Source organism: Peromyscus eremicus, chromosome 1 (assembly GCF_949786415.1).
Source record: "Peromyscus eremicus chromosome 1, PerEre_H2_v1, whole genome shotgun sequence".
NCBI classification, from domain to species: Eukaryota; Metazoa; Chordata; class Mammalia; order Rodentia; family Cricetidae; genus Peromyscus; species Peromyscus eremicus.
The window spans coordinates 190,218,752-190,242,679 of NC_081416.1; the positions used below are offsets into that span (position 1 = coordinate 190,218,752).

General features: G+C 38.4%; 1 protein-coding gene and 1 pseudogene across 1 annotated transcript in view; both read right to left on the bottom strand.

The window, feature by feature from the left end:
* Positions 1 to 4,501, bottom strand: part of LOC131903779 (vomeronasal type-2 receptor 116-like) — a 46,048-nt gene extending 41,547 nt beyond the window's left edge. The window contains exon 1 of the mRNA XM_059254545.1: positions 4,446 to 4,501. Coding sequence (XP_059110528.1) covers positions 4,446 to 4,501 — 56 coding nt within the window. The remainder of the gene's footprint in view (positions 1 to 4,445) is intronic.
* Positions 4,502 to 14,228: 9,727 nt separating this feature from the next.
* Positions 14,229 to 18,692, bottom strand: LOC131903790 (vomeronasal type-1 receptor 4-like; annotated as a pseudogene).
* Positions 18,693 to 23,928: the final 5,236 nt, after the last annotated feature.

The window sequence follows — 23,928 nt, forward strand, 5'->3', positions numbered from 1 at the left end:
TCTGCTCACCCTGCCTATACTTCCTGCCTGGCTACTGGTCAACCAGCATTTTATTTATCAACAAGTCAGAGAAACACATATTCACAACATACAGAATGATATCCCACAGCAAACTCATTGCTCATTTTCCCCTCTGCTAGCTGCTTCTTTAACACTAGCTTGCGGGGGGGTGGGGGGGATGCATGACTAAGGGTGAGGGTTTGCCATGTTTCTGGAGGACTTTGCACCATAGCAGACACAGGCAACTTTTCTACTTTGATTTTTGGCCCCCCAGGCATATGTAATCCACTCCTTGCCGTAGAAAGAGGAGTGCTCTTCTAAGCAGAGCAGACCTGCAGAGTTTCCATTTTTTTGTGAAAAGGAAACTACTAAATCTCTCAACCCCTTCAGCTCCACCTTATTCTCATCACCAAATTTCCTCTTCTAAACATATGTGGTCAAAAGCAGAGGAGGTGAAAACTCATTATGCTGGTTAGTGCCCTTTTCCTCAAGCTCAGATTCATCACCAGGATTGAACTGATCATCATCAAACAATTTTGTAAAGGGGTCTGCGTCTAGTTTCTCCTGTGGTGTCATGGAGTGTTTTGTTTCACTTTTAACCACTTCAGGGGGAAATACCTTCTGCTGTTCATGACACAATTTAAAAGTGTCCCTGATAAGTGCCCACAGAATAAGTGTATACACTGTGACCTATCCAGGCCCATGCTCAATATAATGCTGTTGGATTTTGACTCCCAACTATTCCCCATGTGTCTGTGTCCAAGGTCCCATGCTTGGGAACCCAAGGGCACACCTACTGTACAAACGTTAAAAATTTTTGTACTGGCTGCTTGCCTACTTTAGCTCCTCTGATTTTTAAATTATCTTTAAGCAAATGTATAAACAGCTGTCTAATATTACTCTGCCCAATATTTACAATTTCACTCCTAAGTTACTCATTGCACTTCCACTTTAATAATATCTGAGTGCTGCATTCACCTGAGTGTCCTTCATGAAGCCCGCTGTTTTCAGATCCCCTGTTTGGGCACCACATGTCAGGACCAACTGATCTGTCCAACAGTACCTGAAAGGGGGAGTGTAGATTAAGAAAAAAAAGATGAAAGACACAAGATAGAATTGGGAGGGCTCTCGATGAATATAGCAGTAGCCCCAAATTTATTTTGCATAGCATTTTTTATACACAAAGCAAGGGGGAAAAGACTTCCTTACTGTGATTCAAGGAACAAACAAGCATAAACTCCTCCTTAATTATCAAAACATTTAATGACCATAGCTTTGGCCAAACATCCTGTTATTTGGCCTTGAGGAGCAAAAATAAAAAAAAATAATAAAAAAACTCTGTGACATTAAGATGGAATGAGTCCAAAAGCTAGTGTCAGTGTGGGCTCCCACAAGTATGTCCTTATGATTCTCTCATTTTCCTCAAGATCTATTGTAAAGTCATCCCTTCCATATCTACCTTCATTAATTTAGACATTCTCTCTCATTTTGTTGAATGATTTGTGTAAGGCCTTGTCATCTTCTTGATTTCTCTGAGGAAACAACTTTTCATTTCTTTTAATTCTTCATTTGGTTTATGCTCTTGCTGTTTGTTTCTATATCATTGATTTCATCCTTGATTTTTACTACCTGATTTTTCAGTCCTCCTATTTCTTTTTATCTACTACTTTTCAAGTATTGTTTTTCTAGAGATTTCAAGTGCTATAAGTATTATAATTATTAATAAGAAATCACTACAGTATTTTTATGTAGGCATTCAGTGCTTTGAACTTGCCTCTGAGAACTGCTTTCATTGTGTCCCATTGTTTAGATATGCTGTGTTTTCATTTCCATTCTTGGGTACTGTCTTGATCCACTGTTCCTTCATCAGTGAGTTGTTCAGCTTCCATGAGTTTGTATATTTCCTGTTGGTATTGCTTTAATCCATGATGATGGGATAGAGTCCAGGGTATTTTTTTCAATTTTCTTATAACTATGGAGAATTGTTTATTTTTTTTTTTCATTTTTCTTTATTAAGAAATTTCTACTCCCTTCACATACAACTCACAGATGCACCCTATGCCAACCAAGTACTGCCAGATGCAGTCTGTGGACCTTAACCTGTACCTATTGAGGGGAAGAAACAGAACATGGTAGAGGAGAGAAAAATTTCCCAGGATTCCAGCAACAGTCCATGTAAATAATATTACTACCATGGCCACCTCACCTTCTACTATGCTCTCAGATCCTGCTTGCTAAGGATGAAGCTGTGGCTGAAAATGTTAGGAACAGGCGGCATGCACTGTGTGAAAGCCAGTCTTCCAATGCATAGTTAGTCTCTCACTGTGCTACTTTAACTTGTTAGGTGTTAGGATAAAGATTTATTTCAAAGAGTGGCTTTATAACTTTAGACACTTTATACTGTGCCAAGGACGGCATATAAGATTCCTGACCTGCTGCCAGCAGAGACTGGAGAAAAGGGGACCCAAGATTGTGGACCATCAACCCTCTGTGTGTTCCCCTCCAGATCTTCTGCTTAGCAAGCATCTAGAGGCCAAGGCAGAAATGCCTATGTGTCCCAAGGTCATGCTTTATGGCACGCACATGTCATGTCCTCCTCCATATAAATACTTCTTGTAATACTAGTCTTTTTCTTCTATTTGATCTTCATATTCTGTGTTCCTAAATCAATGGTGATTTCTGTGATACAGGAAAGGAGTGAAGTAAATTTCACAGGAAATTACGCAGAGATGATCACCCAGGCTGGGGTTAAGGCAGTTATACAGGTCATGGGAAAGAACCTGCAGCCTGGGGGAGCTTTTCAGGCTTGGATAAACTGTACCGAATGTGTGGTCAACTATAGCACATGGTATGATGTGTGTCAACACACTGGACTCAAATTGGCCATTATGAATAATTCAGTTTCTGAGGATATTATAAGGACATTGTGTAAAACTTGAGACCCTAAGGGATATTAGCTGAAGACTGTGGATGGAGTAACATATAGATGGGATGACAAACTAAAAGTGTAGGAAACTAGAATAGGAGGAAAATTGTGGCTCCCACCAAGAAATAGAGATGGTAACTTTAATTCAGATATTTTTTTTATCCTCTTGAAGGCGTGTGGAGATAATGTGCCAATGGTTGGAGTGATTGCTACAAGTTTTATTCGGTTCCTAGAATAAAAAAAGCTGACTTTTGTAGAACAAAGGACAAGGTCAATAAGACCAAATGACAGCCTACAGAATGGGAAATGATCTTCACCAACCCCACATCTGACAGAGGACTGATTTCCAAAATATATAAAGAACTCAAAAAAGTAGACATCAAAATACTGAACAATCCAATTAAAAAATGGGCTACAGAGCTTAACAGAGAATTCTCAACAGAAGAATCTCAAATGGCTGAAAGGCATTTAAGGAATTGCTCAACATCCTTAGTCATCAGGGAAATGCAAATCAAAACAACTCTGAGATACCATCTTATACCTGTCAGAATGGCTAAGATTAAAAACACTGAAGACAGCTTATGTTGGAGAAGATGTGGAGCAAGGGGGCCACTCTTCCACTGTTGGTGGGAATGCAAACTTGTACAGCCTCTCTGGAAGTCAGTATGGCAGTTTCTCAGAAAAGTGGGAATAAGTCTTCCTCAAGACCAAATTAAACCATTCTTGGGCATATATCCAAGGAATGCTCAATCTTACCACAAGGACACATGCTCAACTATGTTCATATCAACATTATTTGTAATAGCAAGAACCTGGAAACAATGTAGATGCCCTTCAACTAAAGAATGGATAAAGAAAATATGGTGCATATACACAATGAAGTACTACTCAGCAGTAAAAGACAATGATATCATGAAATTTGCAGGCAAATGGATGGAACTAGAAAATATCATCTTGAGTGAGATAGCTCAGACTCAAAAGGACAAACATAGTATGTACTCACTTATAAATGGATACTAAATGTGAGGGAAGGGATGGCCAGACTGCAACCCATAACTCCAGAGAGGCTAGCTAATAGGAAAAGACCCTAGGAGGGACACATTGATGACCCTGTAAAGGAGAAGTGGATGAGATCTTTAAGAGGGGACTGGGTTTGGGGGGGTGGCAGAGGGTGATGAGTGAGGGATGAGCACAGAGAGAAATTGGAGGGTCAAGCTGGAACTGAGACAGTGGGAGGGCAGAGAGGAAGATACCATGATAGATGAGGACATCATGTGAATAGGAAGAGGCAGGGTCCTAGGGAGTCTCTTAGGAATGCACAAGGTTGACCCCACCTTCGTCTGCTTGCAGTGGTCCAGAGGGTGTCTGGACTGGTCTACTCTAGTGACCAGCCTAGCAAATAACCTAGTTGTCATCATAGAGCCTTTGTCCAATGTCTGATGGAGGCAGATACAGAGATCCACAGCCAGGCACCAGGCTGAGCTCCGGGAATCCAATTGATGAGAGAGAGGAGAGATACTGAAGGCGAGAGACGTCGAGATCATGATGGGATGACGTGCAGAGATGATCGGCCATGCTAGTGGAAGCCCATGAACTGTGGACTGGTGGCTGTGGAGCCCCCATGGGACTGGGGTAGGCCCTCTGGATACGGAAGACAGTTGTTTGCCTAGAACTGTTTGGGGAGCACCCAGGCAGGGGGATCTGGAATTGTCCCTGGTGCATGGGCAGGCTTCTCAAACCCAGTGACTGAGGTGTGACAACTTGCACAGCCTTGGCGCAGTGGGAAGGAACTTGGACTTGCCTAGGCTCAGTGTGCTGGGCTCTGCTGACTCCCCATGGGAGACCTTGATTTGGGGGATGTGGTGATGCAGGGTGGTTAGGGAAAGAGGGCTGGGGGTGGGAGGAGGGAGGAGGGGTGATCTGTGGATAGTATGTGGAGTAAGTAGATCATTTCTTATTAAAGAAATAAGAAAAAAAAAATAAAATGAGCTGCCAAGAAAGGTGAGCTTCCTTTCATGGAAGCTCTGAAAATTGGACCAGTTCTTCCTTGGAATTTTTGAGACAGAGAAGGACATAAGTTGCTGACTTTCAGGGACAGATTTCTTGTCTGAGGTCATTGTGGCCCACCAGGCATGGAGCTTGGTGTTCGCAGAGGGCTCAGGAGGAACTTAGGTTGCTGCAGGGGTCTTGAGGTTGGAGCAGGCTGTGTGAGAAGGAAATGACTGTCTGGTACATTCATCACTGTTCTTATTTTTATCTTTTTTGCAAAATTGCATGTTGCTAGCCTCTGGGTCAAGTGCTTAGAAGATTGTATAATCATTAATAATAAAAGTAGATTATGCTTGCTTTGGTGTTAAGCCTGGGATAGTTCCTGTGTTTAGTAAAAGTTGTTGAAGAATATGTTGATGATTTTCTAAGAATAACCTTTGGAATCATGAGAACATTCTGTATTGGGTGATTTCCCGTTTCTTTCTGTTCCCCCTTGCTCGTGATAATAAAAGACTGAGGTTACCAAGGCAAAAGCAGAAGCTAAAGAAGCTGTAGGAAAGAAGCTACTTAGCGACCACAGAAGCCCGAAGTGACCTGTCAGCTTGCACAAGCACTGTCTCTGAGCTGTTACTGCACCCTCCGGGTCCTTTGGACCCCTGAAACTGCTGAGGCTGGTCCCTGGCAATAGTGTATAGGTATCTACTATGAATGCCACACTCATTTCTTCCATGAATCTCAATGAATTGAAAATTCATTGCTATACCTGGCATTCCACTGGTAAAAAAAAAAGTGAGAGAAGATTTGCTCAATTAAATATTTGCATATTCATACTTGATTAGTAATTAGATAGGACTTTTAACTGATTTAACACAGATGCAGAAAAAAAGACATATCTTTATCTCAAGTAAAACATAGGTTAATTGTAAAAATTAGGAGAAAAACTTATTCTTATACTATTAGACCATTATTATCTAGCATTGTATATTTTTTGTAGTAAGAAATTTCAAATTTATAATTTATTATTAGGCAAAATTAAGCAGTCTCTACACATGGAGGGAAATAGAACTGAAACCTGTCTCATAACAGGTGTGTATTGTTTGAAAATGGTCCAAATCCCAGATTGGCACATACATAACCATTTATTCATAGTGATGTTAAAATCACAAATAAAATATAATTAACAACAGATTGAGTAAATGTAATAGCTTAATAGCTATAAAGAAGAAATAAACCAAGATGAAATTTGGGAAGTCTGTCCAGCATTGCCATTGGTCAGAAGACATATTGAGTGGTTAATAGAGAACAGAGCAAAAAAAAAAGAAGTGAATGAAAACCATTAATCTACCCTGCATATTGGGAAACAATTTATAAAACTCTTTCCATTTCCTCTACAGAAATGAACATCAAGATAGTTTGTGTGTATTCTTATTGTGCACTTCCATTTTCATTTATTGAGATAATTATTACTTTATTGAATGTCCTTACCTTTTGCAAATTATAATAGTTTTGACACCTTTTCTTAATGTATTGATTTTTAAAGCTTGCTAAGTTTTCTCATTTGAAGTAAAAAAAATTGGAGCCTACTTTAGAAAAGAAATAGGGAATAGAGCATGCATTTTTTGTTTCTAAGAATTTATTTATTTATTTTATTTAATTAATGTATTAATTTTACATCAGGATGGCAGTCTTCCATCCCTCCTCTCATGCCACTTCTTTTCTCACTTCCCTGAACCGTGCCTCCATCCTCTCTTCCTCCATATTCACTCAGAAAGATGCAGGCCTCCTATGAGCACAAGCAAATCATGATATATCAAGTTACCATGAGACCAACACCTCCCCTTTATTCAGGCTGGGAAAGGAAGTTTAGCCTGAGGAATAGGTTACCAATAGCCAGATAAAGCACAGGGACTGCCCATGCTCTCATTGCCAGGAATCCCAGAAATAGACCAAGTTACTCAATTATCACAAATACAGAGGCCCAAAATCAGTCCCATGAAGCTGAGCATATAATTTTCTTAGGAATGGAAGAAGAATGAGAAGTAACACTACTTTCATGGATATATATATATATATATATATATATATATATATATATATATATATATTCTGCCCTGTGTTGGCCTGAATGTTCTTATTATTATATAATTGAAATGATTGATTTATATACATTAAACTGATATTAATAGTTATACAAGTTTTAGGTTCATAGCTGTGCGTGGCAACAAGAAAAGAGACTGCAGAGTACCCCTCAACTTTCAGCATTCTCTGATTGGATTAGTATGTTAGATGGTTTTTTTTTTTTTGGTTTTTCAAGACAGGGTTTCTCTGTTTAGCTTTGCCCCTTTTCCTGGAACTCACTTGGTAGCCCAGGCTGGCCTCGAACTCACAGAGATCCGCCTGGCTCTGCCTCCCAAGTGCTGGGATTAAAGGTGTGCGCCACAACTGCCCGGCTTAGATGGGTATTTTTGTGATAAAAGGGTAGGCAATTCTTTAAACAGAATAAAAGATTTTACACACATGACTGGAGTTGTTTGGAGTGGATAACGCAAGTGCTAATGTTAATCTTAAGGTGCCTTAGGTGACTTTAAGAAGGAATACAACTCATCATGAGCTCAGAGAGCTGGCCTTACAGAAAGGATACAGTTCCTCTTCCCTAGTGTGCTGACTTAAAGGCATATCAGCCTCCAAGCACTAGATCCAATTTCTGCCCAGGATGACTGGATCCTCTTCACTGTGTGCATGGGGACACTGCAGGAAGAGCTCTTGGGAACCTGACAATTCGGAGGAGGATACGTGTGGAGGGATGAGCAACAGATGGGTTTTAAAACAACTGTCAGTACTTTGAAAAACCAGGTGTCATTATCACTTATATTAAATCAGAGCAGTGTGATTGTGGAATCCTATCCATGTAGGTGATCTAGGATTTTGAGGTCTACAACCTCAGTTATCTGTTGGTGGGTCATGTTTCTCTGGATTTGTTCTGATTGATGATCCTGTCTTTATGTCAGTTACAAACTCACTTGTATTCAGGTGAGGTTATTTACCTTGAATCTTGTGATTGTCTTTTACTTCTGGATTCTGCCTAGAGGAGTACACATGGAGACTATACCTGTAACATTCCTTTTGAAAACATACTGTTCTTGGATCCATGATCTCTGTGACCAGCAGGTGAGCTGCAGGGAGGAATCTAGTGCCTCAGACATGGGTTTTGAGTCTGTGATCTCCCCTCCCCTCAGTCCTGCAATTTTCTCCAGCAGTAGTAATGGGTTTACAGAGCTGTAGTGCCAATAACTTTTCTGAGCAATTTTTTTTCTGGTGACAATAGTAAAAAATGGAAAACATTTCTTGATATCATGGTGAGAACTCCTGAAAACTGCAATCCTGTAGCTCTCTATAGGGTGTGTAGAAATCCACACTGTGCCCCATCTAGGCAGCTAGACATTTGAAGCTCTCCTCCCATAATGCTTTTCTGCTTCTATATCACTGGAGAGAGGTCCTTGTGAAAGTTGCTTGCTTCTGCCTTCCCAGACAAGGGAATTGTTTTTCCTTGAGTACAGTGTACCTTATATGTCCTCCTGAGGTGCTGCTGTTTCAACTCAGAGGAAACTGAAATAAAACAGAGATGGCTGCACTCCCCAGTGGGTGCACAACTGATGACAATGAATATCCATTTTCCAGAGTTCATCTATGTTTATGCAGGGAAAAACAGCACCCAAAAATCACCTCCCTGGTGCTTGTTTGAATGTTGAAAGGCCCAATATTATACAGCCACAGTGCAGGCAACAACAACAGCAAATTGTCATGAGATCTTGACTTTAAGCAAAGAAAAGCAGCTCTGGCTCTCTAGTATTCCTTTCTAATATAGGTACTCCATGCAGGGGTCAGGGAGTTAGGTCAGAAAGTTCATTGACAACAACAATCCTGGTTTGTCCACTCAATCCCCAGAGATACATGCTGGTAACTGAAAAGTTGATTGTAAAAGGGATGCCATATTTATCATGTTATAAATTATCCTTTTATATGCATTCATTTAAAATTCTGATTAGGTTTCTAATAGTATATTATGATTCTGTAAATAAATTAATACAAGATAAAACAACAAAAACAGAAATTTTGTGGTTGTCATAATGCAGACATCACATGTTTAATACTTAACAAATATGCATCCCTGTAGATGAATTTCTAGGCTTATCAAATAAGAAACACAGAGCCAAATAGAGGAGTGCAAGCCATAGAGATCAGAGAAAGAGCCACCAACTAACCTTAGCTCACCACATTGCCATAGCTTCCCAAGAGAACCTCTTCTTATCTAACCTACGCCTTTAATGCTTTCCTGTTCTGCCTTCTTATTGGCTCTAAGCCCAGCCACATCACATCCTCATCACCCCCTGTCTATACAGACCTCCATATCTCTATGGTTGGTACTGGGATTAAAGGCATGTGTCACCACACTTGGCTGTGTCCTTGAACACACAGAGACTCTGGCTGCCATGTGATTGGATTAAGGGCGTGTGCTACCACCACCACCTGACTTCCCATTATGGCTGACTATGACCTCTGATCTCCAGACAAACTTTATTTATTAACATACAAATAAAGTATCACATGTCAGGACAAATAAAATATCACCACACATCCCATGTACTGGCACACACAAACAAATTACAATGTTTCAATTTAAATTGTGTGTCATTTGGTTAGTACCTTTTACAGGAGCTTCAGGACCCTGCATGGGTTACTTGTACCAGATTACCTAAATCCCAACCTTTGCCCTTCAACATAGTCCCAATGGAATTAAGATCAAGGGATTTACTGAGACTTAAGAATAGACTTGCAGTAGAGATCAAGATATGTAAGAAGAACAACATATAATATGTTCACTCTTTGAAGGCTATGAGCAGATATACTTAACATGTTATCACTGAAGATGCAGGACATTGAGTTACACTACTGTAGTTTAGTATTTTTGAAATACAGCTTGTTTGAGGGTATTTGGAGAATGGAACTGATTGGATGGTGATGAGTTTAGTATACAGTCATTCCAGAGGTTCCATAAATGATAGCTATTTTACTGGGTTTTCCAAACACAGAAGTGGCATATTTACTTCTCATTTTGTACTTCCTTATTATATCCTTCATAGCAAGAATTTTATTATTTCTTCTCTTGGAAGTATTGATTTGTTTGAGAATGTGAATAGTATAGGTAATTATCATGTAACAATGAGTACTGAGGTATTTTTGATCAAGAATTACAAACCTTGAAAAGCCCAGTATGTCAAAGACCTGCAAAATGATGTATCTGTGTAATGAACCACACACCTGAGGTGATCTTATGACTTATTCAATCCTCAGATGCCGACCACATACTAGTTAAGGTATGGTTGAAGGAAAGAACACATTATTTCATAAGATGACCTTAAGAACCAATACATAGCTGAGCAAAGCATTGAAACAAATCTGTAGAATGATTTTTATAACACAGACTGTGTACAAAATCTGGTACATTTATGACATGAAGCCATGTATATAACACATGATACAGTTTTTCGGATCAATTTTTATTCATATACTTGCCAAACCTTAGTGCTTAGATCAGGATTAAGTTACAAGCAATACAGAGCAGAGGTAGAGTCCTCTTGTACCTGGACTCATTCACACACTCTTCACTGTCAACAAAGAACATTTCACAAGGGTGAAACAGGATGTGGCTCCCCTGACAAGCTCTGCTATAACTTCTCAGTGTCTGTGTTAGCTGTCCCTAAAGGTCCTCACCAGGCTCACAGAGGAGATGTTCTCATGATCTAATATTAGCATCTCATTCACCTGCCTCCAATGCAAAGTTAGAGAAATTCCTCTGAGACAGTTTCCAGAAACTCACACTTGTCCACAGACCTAGATGCTTCCTGTATATGCATAACTCACTTGAATACAGACATTGACAGATTACCGGTGCCATGATGAAAACTCTCAATCCTGTCTAGGATTCTACAAGTGAGTTGTCAGTAATAGACTGATTATTAAACAATTCTGATACCCTGAAAATACAGTTTAATTCTCACTTGAGTTAAGCCATGTCTATGACTGTGTCTGAAAATTTCATTCAGTCAGGGGAATTGGGTTTGGGGTAGATATAGGAACTCATATTCTTTGCGACTCTGTCTTCATGAATGTCTCTGCTTAGTCTGTGGTGCTGTCACCAACCAACTTTAATCTTAAGTCTTATTTTCCTCATGTGATCATTTAACAGATTTTGGCATCACATTTCATCCATAAGCTCTAATTAGCAGACAGCTGTTAAAAAAGCTCACTAGCTGGGTGCTGGTGGTTTAAAAAAAACCTCACACCTTTCATCCCAGCATTTGGGATGCAGAGGCCATCTCTAGATATCTCTGAGATTGAGACCAGCCTGGTCTACAGAGTTAGTTCCAGAACAGCTACAACTGTTAAACAGAGAAACCCTGTCTCAGAAAAAAAATCACTAACTTTCTAACAGCATTGTTTTCTCCCTGATGTTGACTCAATTACTAGGTCTGGTGATTTAAAATGCCACAGATATGCATCTGTGATTCTGTACCCTCACCTTTCCTCAAAACGGCAAGTATCTTTTCACCTGCCATAGCAAAGGACATACAGACTCCAGCATCAAAGACCCTTCCTGGGAGATGTTTGCCACAAGTAACAGGGATCAAGAATAATTACAAACTTATTGCTCCCATCTTTTAAGGGATTGCTGTAAATAATGATCTGAAAATTCTGCATCATGGGAAGAAGACAAGATCCCACAGGGGGTGAGAAAGAAATATTGAGTTATGACATGTGAAGGACTGGCAGTCCTCTGTGGAAGTCCCATTGAATTCTTTTTTCCACCAGCAAAACAGATCTAGTTATTTCCTCTTTGTTATCCTCAAGAAACTACATCACTTAAGTTAGTAAAGAAATGAAATGAGACAAATAGATGATAAAGATGTCATGGATCATAAGAAAATGACAATAATCCACACTGAATGTTATTGTGTCCTCTGTTCAATCACAGTCTGACACTGTGTACATGCCCATGTCTCATTGCCAATGGGTAGTTATATTTTGTAGTAAGGTGTGGTTTATTTAGAGTGTTATTGGCCACAGGAAAAAAAGGAAAAAGAGTAAGTATAGAAGAAACACTGGAGGTTCTCATATCTCCTGACAAAAGACAGCCTCAGCAGCAGATGCTGTGACAGGCCAACTCTACCATGTCTGTAGCTGTCAGATACACCACTGCTGCCCAATCTGTTAAAAACTACAGAAGATGTTCTCATCAGAGTTTTCTCCATTTCTTCCTACATTCCCAAATCCACAAAACCATCAAGGACAGTATTTGATTTGAGATAAAATGAGAACGAGCATGCAGAGACAGGGATATTTGTCTTCCTGATGACAACCATTGACTGGGGGATGGGGAATAGCAAATATCTTTACCTTGCATTTAATTGATACAGATAGATATAAACACTATGTTTCTTTTTTCTTTTGACAATTTGTGTTTCTTCTACCAAGATCTCTCTGTGCTAATCATTAATGTATTAAGTAATTCTATAGTTCCTGGGATACAGTGAATTTTGTTTTTCATTTCTTTTCATGATTTATACACTAATGTTCTCAAATATTTTCTTAACAAGGATTTTATTCTCTTTTTGCTGTTCATATTCTTATTACATATATTTATTTGTTTTGAGGAGGTGCTTTTCTTAATGAGTTTGGAGGTTACGGGACAACTGTTCTCTCCATTCACATGAGGGCCACCAGAATTGAACACATGATCAGGATGATGATTGATTCAGTGAGTGAGTTTTGCTGAATTTTTTTTCTCTCTGGTTTTTCGGACACTCTTCAAAACATTGGTGTCAGCTCTTTAAAGGTTTGGGAGAAGTCAGCAAAGGACCCATCCAGTCCTGAGATTCTTGTGTCAGGACCATTTTTATGATGCTTCTTCAGTCTTCTATAATTGCTTATACCTTTTGGACTCTTCATATCAAGTCATATGTATATAGGAATTTATCTACTTATATATTTTTCACTTTTTTAGAACAGAAATTTCAAGATGTTTCCTAATAATTCACTGGATTTTACTGGGATCTGCTAAGACACCTGTTTTCACTGCAAATTTTATAATTCTTGATCTAAGTTCTCCTTCAGTTTTACAAATGGCTTCTCTTAATGCAGAAATCTTGGCTCTAAGTGGTTTCCTTATCTTTTTTATCTAATAACTTATTTATTTTGAGACAGAGTCTCTCCATGTAGCCCTAGCTGCCATCCACTTTTCTTCTGAGAACAAGCTGTCCTTGAATGTACAGAGATCCACCTGTCTCTGACTTGCCAGTGCTTGGATTAAAGCAGTGCCCTCCTTAAGTGTTGAACCACATCTTTCCATGGCTGCTAAGTAGATGCTAATGAGAGTCCTGACATCCCTCTGTTGTGTTTTCACTTGCAGAGTGATGTCATTTTCCTTTATATCTTGTAAATTGTTTTACTAGCTATGTGTTTCCCCTTATCTGACTACCAGATGAGGGACAGGGTTTCTTCTCTGGCCATATCTCTCTAGACTCTAAACACCTCTCTTTTTAGAATGTCCATTTCTTTCTCTTCATTTGAAAATTTTCTGTTTCTTCATTAAACACAATCTCTCTGATAACTTTTAACTTAGTTTTGTTCTCTTGATCGTATCCTAGAAATGTTGTGTTCTTTATACACCTTCCTTTCCACTATTGGTTTTTAATCACTGAATGTGGAGTTCCCAAAAGATATTAAAATATTAAAAATAAATAGAGGGAATTTGAAGAAGTGTCAAAACCAGAAATAAGATCATAAGTTTTCTATATGCTTTCATTGCTTTAGAAAACATGACCAATTCCAGTTGTCCCTGTAAATAATGTTTCATAGCTTTAAATTGGATGTGATTCTCAAGACATACAGATACTAACACAAGAATAGAATCAGAGCAAGAAGAAGTAAGTTCTATTTAACAAGCTAATCACCAAACATATCAAGAAAACCTGAACGTAATTGTTCTTTTTAGTCAGTTTATCTAGATCATAGTAATTTTTTTTCAGAATTCTGAATTCTACAGGTATGTTTTTATTTAGCCTTTGTAGTTACAATGTGTTACCAAAAATTGACAAGCACATTGTATGAAGCAGGATAAACAGAATCTGAGTGAGTATTTTTGCAAACTTGCCTAATATAGATGCATAAAAGCACATGCACTAATTAAACACAAAAGTTTATATATGAACACATCAGTGTTCTGTGATGGCTGTCCACAATGTACATAACATTTTCAGGCATGGGGGTTAATCAAGAACCATGTATGATGCTTCAGTTTGTTTTTAATCATATCAGGTTCTGATAAATTTCTCATCCAGGGAACAGAGTGGCTGGATGCTATACAATACTGACTCAGATAGTGACTCACAGCTGCAAAACACCCAGAGATAACTATGGATTGTTTTTACCAGGAGATAGCTAGGATTAATCAAGAACACCAGAAACAGTTGAACGAGACAAGGGATTACATAAAAGAAAACAAATGTACTCACTTCATGAAGGATGGTCTTGATAGCCCTGGAGTAGGTGGAAGAATTTGTGGGAAGTTTTGGTAGTAGGCATGTGTTGCATTCTCTGTTTGGGGCTATACAGGGTAAGAACAGTTGATATGCTGGCACAGACCATGAGGCCCCCCCATACAGCATCAAATAGAGGCAGGAACACAGCATGCAGAATTTTGCCTTTTTTTTTTCAAGAAAAACAGAGCAGTACCTACAGTCTTGTATACTTATGTTTCTACCTTCCAATATGCAAGTCCCGTAGAGGAGATTATAAGAATTTATGAAGAAGTTCAGAATGCAACAGAAGTATAGAAATAAACCACTATGCTGGAATGTTTTGTCTCTAATCTCTGCTCACCTAGAGTCACTGTGGCTGAAGGTAATGGCCTGGAAAACACTTATGAAGCTGCTACTTCAAATGCATGTACTGCTGCCCATTTTTTCAAGGTACAGAAAGAGCTTGCATCCAAAATCAGTTACAAAAACTTTCAGCCTAAAAGCATCCATGGTCTGCAGCAATCCTTTGTAAAGCAGAGTTAAGACAAAGGCTTGAACCTGGATGAATGGCAACGGAGAAAACGTGCAAAGTTAGTGTAGTGCTTGACTGCTGCTTTGATGGTTTCTTCAACCGCAGTTTACAATATTTCCTTTGTGCTTACACATAAATGCTCAGCCTACAATTATGGGGCTTAGAGCTATTTTTTACATCATGTGTACACATGAACATAAACTTCTATTTTCAGGTCACTATAAGTCATGGGTGATTATTTACAGCAACTAACAGATACTATAATGTGAGAGCAACTTGCCCCATAGTGAATCATGTTCAACCTTGAGTTACTACGTGTAAACCTGCATGGTTTCAAATAGTCTTTCCCAGGTAAACGTGAGGAATATAGGTGTAATGTGTTATAGAACTGTTAAAAACCATGACATGTATTTTGGACAATAAACACAAATACATTTTAAAATATTAAGTGTGAGAAAAATAATCTATCTTCGGTCTCAGATCACACACAAAAATATTAATGAATACTAGCAAAATATAAAAGTATTGGCTATTAATATGAGTGAAGAAAATTTTAATATAGAAGATGTATATGCAAAACTTTTGTGTCAAAAATGAAAGTTAATTGTCTAAACTGGGAAGAGTTCAAATGTAGACTTTTTTAGACAATTGCTTAGGATCATTTTAAGTTCACAGATGAATTTTAGGATGTCAAAAAGTTTTCCACATCCATCTTATACATACCCAAACTCATCACGTTCTAATTCTTATACCATTGGTCTTTAATTTCCATGTGATTTCAATATTTTGAAAACTGACTGCAGGGCACACCTCTAACAGCTGGCATCAGATGGACAGCATTTCCTTAACTCTCCTTATCTACATTTATAAAGAAAATGACCCAAGCAACTCCACACTATGCACATTTGTTGAAGATATTCAAAAATTTTCTCAATTAATTTTGTTTTACTTAAATTTATGTAAAGACATCTTTCCATTAACATATGGACAGTCATTCTGGGAACAATTACATTAATCATAGACATTAATGCTAGTTTTTATTCCATGTACAAAACCATAATGCACACTACCAACACCAATATTAGTACATTTTATGATTCTTATATTGCTAGTTAAAAAGCAGATTATTAACATAATATTGTGTTTCCAAGTGTACTTTGTTTTGTTTCACCTTTTTTTGGAAAATTTAAAACATTTAATTAGCAAATACTGCATATAACAAGCGTACAATGGGAGGGTTTGGGATTGTGAATTTGGTATTCTAATCACTACAATCACATTCAGTAGTATCTCTATCACCAACCACAGTGACCACTTTGCAAATGAGCCCTAAGTTCAACAAAATATGTACTTTATCATCGTTCAGTAAAAAATAATGATTATTAACTGCATTCATCCTCCCTTTTTCTGCTCATTCATACTCTTCATAATTGAAAGATTAAATCCTTTTAGGATATTGGGAGTTCACCTTAAACCACTGTTTTCTTTACCCCATAAGTCCTGTCACTATAGAATATATTAAATATTTGCAGAATTTAGCAATGTTAAAAGTCCAGAACCACATGTATCTTTGTTGACTAACCCTATTCCTCAGTGGTGTCTATCCGTCTTTACAATTTTGATATACACACAGGTTCAATCCACACTCCCATTTTGATAGGGCCACTTACCCACACTCTTGACACAGGATTGCCTTTATGAACTTTTGTTGTGGGCTATCTTTCTGTATGCTGTAAATAAGTGTTGCTCCCATTGGTTAATAAGTAGAGCTGCATTGGCCTATGGCAGGGTAGAATGGAGCCAGGTGTGAAATCTAAGAGAGACAGAGAAGAAAAGCAGGGGGAGGGCAGGTGCTGTGAGCCACTGCCAAGAGAATCAACACATGAGAGAACAGGTAGTGTCCCAATGCCATGTGGCAACACATGTCTCTGTCATTTCTAGAATTTTGGAAGTTGCTCACAATGCAATCCTGTTTACTTAGGTAATATTGTATCTTTCTGGGTCTTTGATGGAGTTGAACTAGATAGTTATAATTATAGTTTTTTCTTTGTTATGATAAAAGGCAAATAATATATAAAAGTTTAGCTTCACAAACATAAGATAGATGACAGAATATTTTCTTTAATTTTACCAAATACAAACAGATTAGATACTGTAACTCTTGCTTGATAACTTTTGTTATATAAAACTTTACTCTTGTGGTATGTCTTTCTATATGCTGTGAATATTTGTTGCTCCCATTTGTTAATTAATAAATCTGCATTTACCTATGACAGGGCAGAATGAAACCAAGTAGGAAATCCAATTGAGAGAGAAGAAAAAATTGGTCAGGGCAGATGCTGTGAACTGCTGCCAGGAGAAGCAAGATATGAGAGAATAAATAATTCCACAAAGACATGCAGCAACATGTGGATTAATAGGAATGGGTTGAGTTAAGTTGAAAGAGCTAGCTAATATGAGCTAAAGCCATAGGCCATAAGATTGTAAATAAAATAAGCCTGAGTTATAAGTAGCTGCAGTACCATGGATGGGGGGAATTCAGCCCAATTGCAGGGCCAGGCAGAAAGAGAGAAACTTCCAGGTACAAACTCTACTTGTACAATGCAATATGAAGTATACAACACTAGATCTTTTCTGAGTTACTGATCCTACTTCCAAAGTCTCTTTATCTGGGACATATGCTATAGGGAGGCAGCCAATACCTGAGATATGGCTGTGTGATTCCATGTGTTTCCCTCCAATTATCATCTCACCTGTGAAGACAGCAAGTATGCAGCTATGTGGAGTGTAATGTAGGGACGAGCTAACTTGTCCAAGAGTACCTGAATATGGGAGTGAGGATTAAGAACGAAAAAGACAAAAGACAGAAGATAGAATCAGGATGGCTCACAGTGAATACTGCAGCAGCCCTGAATTTATTTATCATAGCCCTTTTATACACAAAACAAGATTTGGGGGGAGAGGATGGAAAGACCTTCTTACCATGGTAAAGGAACAAATAAGCATAAACACATCCTTAATTATCAAAACATTTAGTAACCACACCTTTGAACAAACACCCTGTTACTTGGCCTTGATGAGCAAGACATCTAGTAACCAGTTCTTTGGCCAAACATCCTGTTATTCAGCCTTAAGGAGCAAAGCCAAATTTGAACTCTCTGAACTTAAGTCAAGATGGAATCAAGACACAAGCTGGAGTCCCTGTTGGGTCTCACAATTCCCTTTTATTTTCTAAGTTTGCCCCAAACCCCTCAGATGAATGTTCCTGTATTAGGTTGCCTTTTTCAACTAACCAGTCTTATCTATCTTAGTCTCATGAATTCCATCATTCATTCACTGCTTAGGTAGTAGAATGGTGAAAAGGACTTATCTGTCTTTAACTACCAGGCTCTGGAAAATTTCAATGGAGGATGCAGAGCTTAACACCATGAAAGTCTAAACCAACTTACCACCAAGAGTTCACAAATAACTTGATAAAAATCGACAAGCAAATAATGCCTAGCAATACACATGTTCCTGTGGCTGCAATATACTCTAATAAGGGAGTGAAGGATGACTAAAATGGAATGACCTTTTTAAATTGGTCAAGGATGTCTTTAGCAGTTTTAGCTGCATCAAAATCCAACATTTCTTTTTTAATCACATCAAATCGAGGACTCAATACCATCACACCAAATTCCTCTCAAGTGAGCTCTAATCTTTTTTCAACCAGTAACACTTTCATTGTTAAAGAAGAGGTTACAAACAATAATGAGTTAACATCATAATTCTAGTATGGTTATTAAAAATGGACACACAATTGGTTAATTCCAATTCTCATAACTTACATTAAAAAGATTGTGCATTAGCACAAGCTAATACTGATCTATTCAAGAGACAAGAAAATGTGTTTTTTGTTGTGAGTGTGGTAGGAGTAACTCCATAATTCTGAATGTCTTATTTTCCCTATCCTAAAATCCAATGCATCACTGCCTCTGGCTTCCAAAGAAAACTTTTGGATGCTACAGTCCCCAAGTACCAAATACCAACAGCAAAACTTTCATCCCACTCCTCCTATTCATTTTGGAGGGCCTCTTTAGTACCTCCTAATTTGGTTTCCTGACCAGTCTAGCACATATCTCTGAAATCCAGTGATACTATACTAAGAGAGGCTTCAGCCACACATCGCTTCCATAATAGTGTTGGATTGCTCCAATAAGTCTCTGTCCCTCAGAGGGAAAATCTCTGAGGCACTAGTTTTCAGGTCTTCTATTTCCTTTTGGCAACAAAAGATAAACACTATAATAGCAAAAGTGACCTCCTTGTCACAAGATATAGGGTGGATAAGTGGTCAAACACCCAATCAAAGGTTTATTTTGGAAAAACAGGGAAGCATTTCTCAGCTGGATCCAGAATAATTAATACTCACAGGCATCTGGAATATAGTGTAGCATGTCTATCAAGAAGCTGAGAATCATTAACTATAACCCTAATCTCCTTCTTTTTCCAGACTAGAGGATGAAATATTGGGAAATCAGGAACATGGGTTCAGTAAATCTCACTCCAACCCCTCTGGGAAAGCATAAGCAACCACAGTATCATCTGGACTGGCAATCCTCTCTTATGTACACCACCCCAAATGCTGAGGCAGCCATCTGGCTTCATTTTCTTCCTGTGAAAAAACACAAACTTGCCCTCGACCCCTTATCAAAAGAGGATTGTTTCCCTTCCATAACCCAGTGCAAAGGTCCTTCCATTTCACCTCAGCAGAAGTTGTTCGAGTGCCATAATGTCAAAATCTATATGTGGCAGATTGCTCATGGGCATCCAATTTCAAAATATTTAAAATAAAAGGGAATAATTGAATGTATTTTATGGTGACTAAGGATATAAGTCCCCCTTTTGATTTTTTGAAGATGGATCTTGAGACTACCATGGGCTCATTCAATCATACCTTGTCCTTTAGGATTATAAGGAATGACTGTGCTATGCTCAGTTTTCCATTGGGAACAAAATTGCTGGACTGCTTTACTAATATATCCCAAACCATTATCTGTTTTTATAATTTTAAGAATCCCCATACATGAAAAACATTTTAAGAAATGAGCTATCCCATGCTTGGTATCTTCCCCAATTTGCCCAATAGCCATCAAAAAACATGAATAGATATTGACTGTCATATGCACATATTTTAATTCACCAAATTTTGCATCATGAGTAACATCCATTTGCCATAAATGATTGGGAAGACAGACTCAAGGATTTACCCCTAAGGAAGGCACAGGCAAATATTGTGGACACACATCACATTGTTTAACAATCTGTCTAGCAACTTCCCTGGTAAGGCCAAAGTTTTTTCTTAAACATCTGCTGTTCTGATAATGAAAGTCATGTGACTGTTGAGCCAATTCAATCTGCGATAAGGTGACCATCTGTGTTAATTTATCAGCTGATGTATTATCATCAGCTCAAAGGGCAAGATGATTGTAATGGGCCCTAATGTGAATCACAAAGCATGACAGCTTTCTTCAATAAATGACTTCTTGAATTTGCTGAAATAACATCCTAACATGACCATTAGTAGTCCCAATGCAGGAAACAGTCTCTATAAATTGAAGGGCTCAAAAATATAATGACTATCAGTATACAAATTAAATGAGCTATTTACAAAAAAAAACCCTGGAAATCCATAGCCACAGCACAAAATTCTACTACCTGAGCTGAAGCTGGAGCTGTTTGTACCACATAACCTTTAGCATTAATGACATAAGGAACTCTTCCATTGAAGGAACCATCAGTAAAAACCAGCATAGCATCTTTTATGGGATCTTTTTTCACAACTTAAGAAATATAAATGAATGCATTTGGGTAAATTGAAACAATCAATCAGATGGAAAATAATTATCAATTTGACCCCAAAACTGAGCAAAAGCAATTGCCCAAATACCATTATATTAAAATAAACAATCAGCTTGTTGTTTAGTAAAAGGAATGTTGATCACACTTGGTTCTCTACCAAAATATCACTTAGAATCTGTAACTAGAATTTTCCTGCTTGGCCCACAGTCAAGACTAATCTCTCTCACCTGCCAGTCCTACAGCCGCTCAGACCCGACCAAGTAAACACAGAGACTTATATTGCTTACAAACTGTATAGCCATGGCAGGCTTCTTGCTAAGTATTCTTACAGCTTAAATTAATCAATATCTATAAATCTATACCTTGCCACGTGGCTTGTGGCTTACTGGCATCTTCACATGCTGTTTTTCATCATGGCTGCTGGCAGTGTCTCTCTGACTCAGCCTTCCACTTCACAGCTTTATTCTCCTCCTTGTCCCGCCTATACTTCCTGCCTAGCCACTGGACAATCAATGATTTATTTATTGACCAATCAGCAACACACTTGACATACAGACCGTCCCACAGCAAGAATCTATCCATGTTTTCTGTATTAAACAAGCTACTGCTTCATAATAAGAGTTCAACAATCAGGCTGGGGAGACAGCTAGATTCAAACACAATAACAGCCCGTTTTGCAATAATACAGCTGTTGGAGTATGTCATGTAGAAAGTAGGAAGCACGTAGATTTCCCATGGTTTTGCATAGTCAACATAGCAAAGTACCTGATGTTGAATGGCATGCTCCACCTGAACCAGTACTTGTCTAGCAACATCTGTAAGATACCTAGGGAAACTAGGATCACTGTTTCCTGTAAGACTCTCACTGAGGGTCTCGAGATCTCCCACAGACAACTTCAAATAGGGCCATAGCCATTGAATATCCCCAATAATTGTTGAAAGCCATTCAAAGTTTGCAAGCTATGTTTCCTAATTTCCATTTTCTGAGGTTTAATTTCTTTAGAATACAATATATGTCCCAAATACTGAAAAGACAGCTGTCTTTGTACTTTCCTGTAGCAATTAACAACCTTGCATGAACAAGGCTCTGCTGAAGCTGTATAGATGTGGCAAGCAAAACTCCTTCATTTTTATGGGTAAGCAAAGTATCACTTAAATAACACAGTAGATTCCTCTTGGTATCCTTCTTTGATTTACATTTTTTTAGCCCAATGCTTCCCTCTCTTGAATCCACAACAGGTAATCCTCTTGTGACAGGCAAGCTTTGGCCATTAGTTCCAATCTTTGGTAGGCAAGGCTTATATCAGTCCCTGGGAACATGAAATCCTTGCACATCCTTCCCTCTGCCAGCTGCTTCTGTAACACTAGCTTGCAGGGGAGATGCATGATTAAGGGTGAGGGCTTGCCATGTTCCAGGAGGACCTTGCATCATAGCAATCATAGGCAAATATTCTACCCTAGTAGACGGCCCCCAGGTAGAAATAATCCAGTCCCTACAATAGAAAGAGAAATGCTCTTCCAAGCAGAGGAGACCTGAAGAGTCTCCAATTTTGTGAAAGGGAAACTATTAATTCTCTCTAGCCCTTCAGCTCCTCCTTAGTTTCATCACAAAATTTGCGCTTCTTAACATTCATGGTCAGAAGCAGAGCAGGTGAAATTTCCTGATTATGCTATTTACTAGCTTCTTCCTTAAGCTCAGCTTCATCACCAGGATTGAACTGATCACCATCAAACAATTTTTAAGGGAGTCTGTGTCTAATGGCTCCTCTGGTCTCATGGAGTGTTTTGTTTCACTAGTAACCATTTCAGGGGGAAATACCTTCTGCTGTTCTTGGCACAAATTAAAAGTGTTCCTGATAAATGCTCACAGAATAAGTTCATCCATTGTGACCTTCCCAGGCCCAGCTCATTATAAAGCTGTTGGATTTTGACTACAATTATCCTCCATGTGTCTGAGTCCAAGGTCTCATGCTTGGGAACCCAAGGGCACACCTGCTCTACAAACTAAAATTTTCTGTACTGGCTGCTGCCCTACTTTAGCTCCTCTGACTTTTAAAATATCTTTAAGCAAATGTATAAACAGCTGTCTACTATTACCCTGCCCTATATTTACAATTCCACTCCCAAGTTACTCACAGCACTTCCACCACAATAATATCTGAGTGCTCCATTCACCTGAATGTCCTTCATGAAGCCCCCCATTTTCAGAACCCTGCTTGGGCACCACATATATGGACCAACTGACCTTTCCAACAGGACCTGAATGGGGAGTGTAGGTTAAAAAAAAGACAAGAGACACAAGGTAGAATTGGGAGGTCTCTCAATGAATACAGCAGTAGCCCCAAATTTATTTTGCAAAGCATTTTTTATACACAAAGCAAGAGGGGAAAAAGACTTCCTCACCATGGTTCAAGGAACAAACAAGCATAAACATTTCCTTGTTATCAAAGCATCTAGTAACCACACCTTTGTCCAAACATCCTGTTATTCAGCCTTGAGGAGCAAAGACAAACTTCAAATATCTGACCTTAAGTCAAGATGGAATCAAACCACAAGCTGGAGTCAGTGCGGCTCCCACATGTATGTCCTTATGTTTCTCTCAATTTCCTCAGGACCTGTTGTAATGTCATCTCTTTCATATCTAGCTTCATTAATTTGGATATTCTCTCTCGTTTTATTGAATAATTGGGCTAAGGCTTTGTTATCTTCTTGATTTTTTTTGAGGAAAAAATCTTTCATTTCTTTTATTCTTCATTTGGATTATGCTGTTGCTGTTTGTTTCTATCTCATTGATTTCATCCTTGATTTTCACAGCCATGATTTGTAGCCCTCTTATTTCTTTTTATCTACATTTTCAAGTATTGTTTTTCTAGAGATTTCAAGTGTGTAATGGAGTTATTAATAAGAAATCACTCCAGTATTTTTATGTAGGCATTCAGTGCTTTGAACTTGCCTCTTATAACTGCCTACATTGTGTCTCATTGTTTGGATATGCTGTGTTTTCATTTTTATTCCTGGTTTCTGTCTTGACCCGCTGTTCATTCAATAGTGAGTTGTTCAGCTTC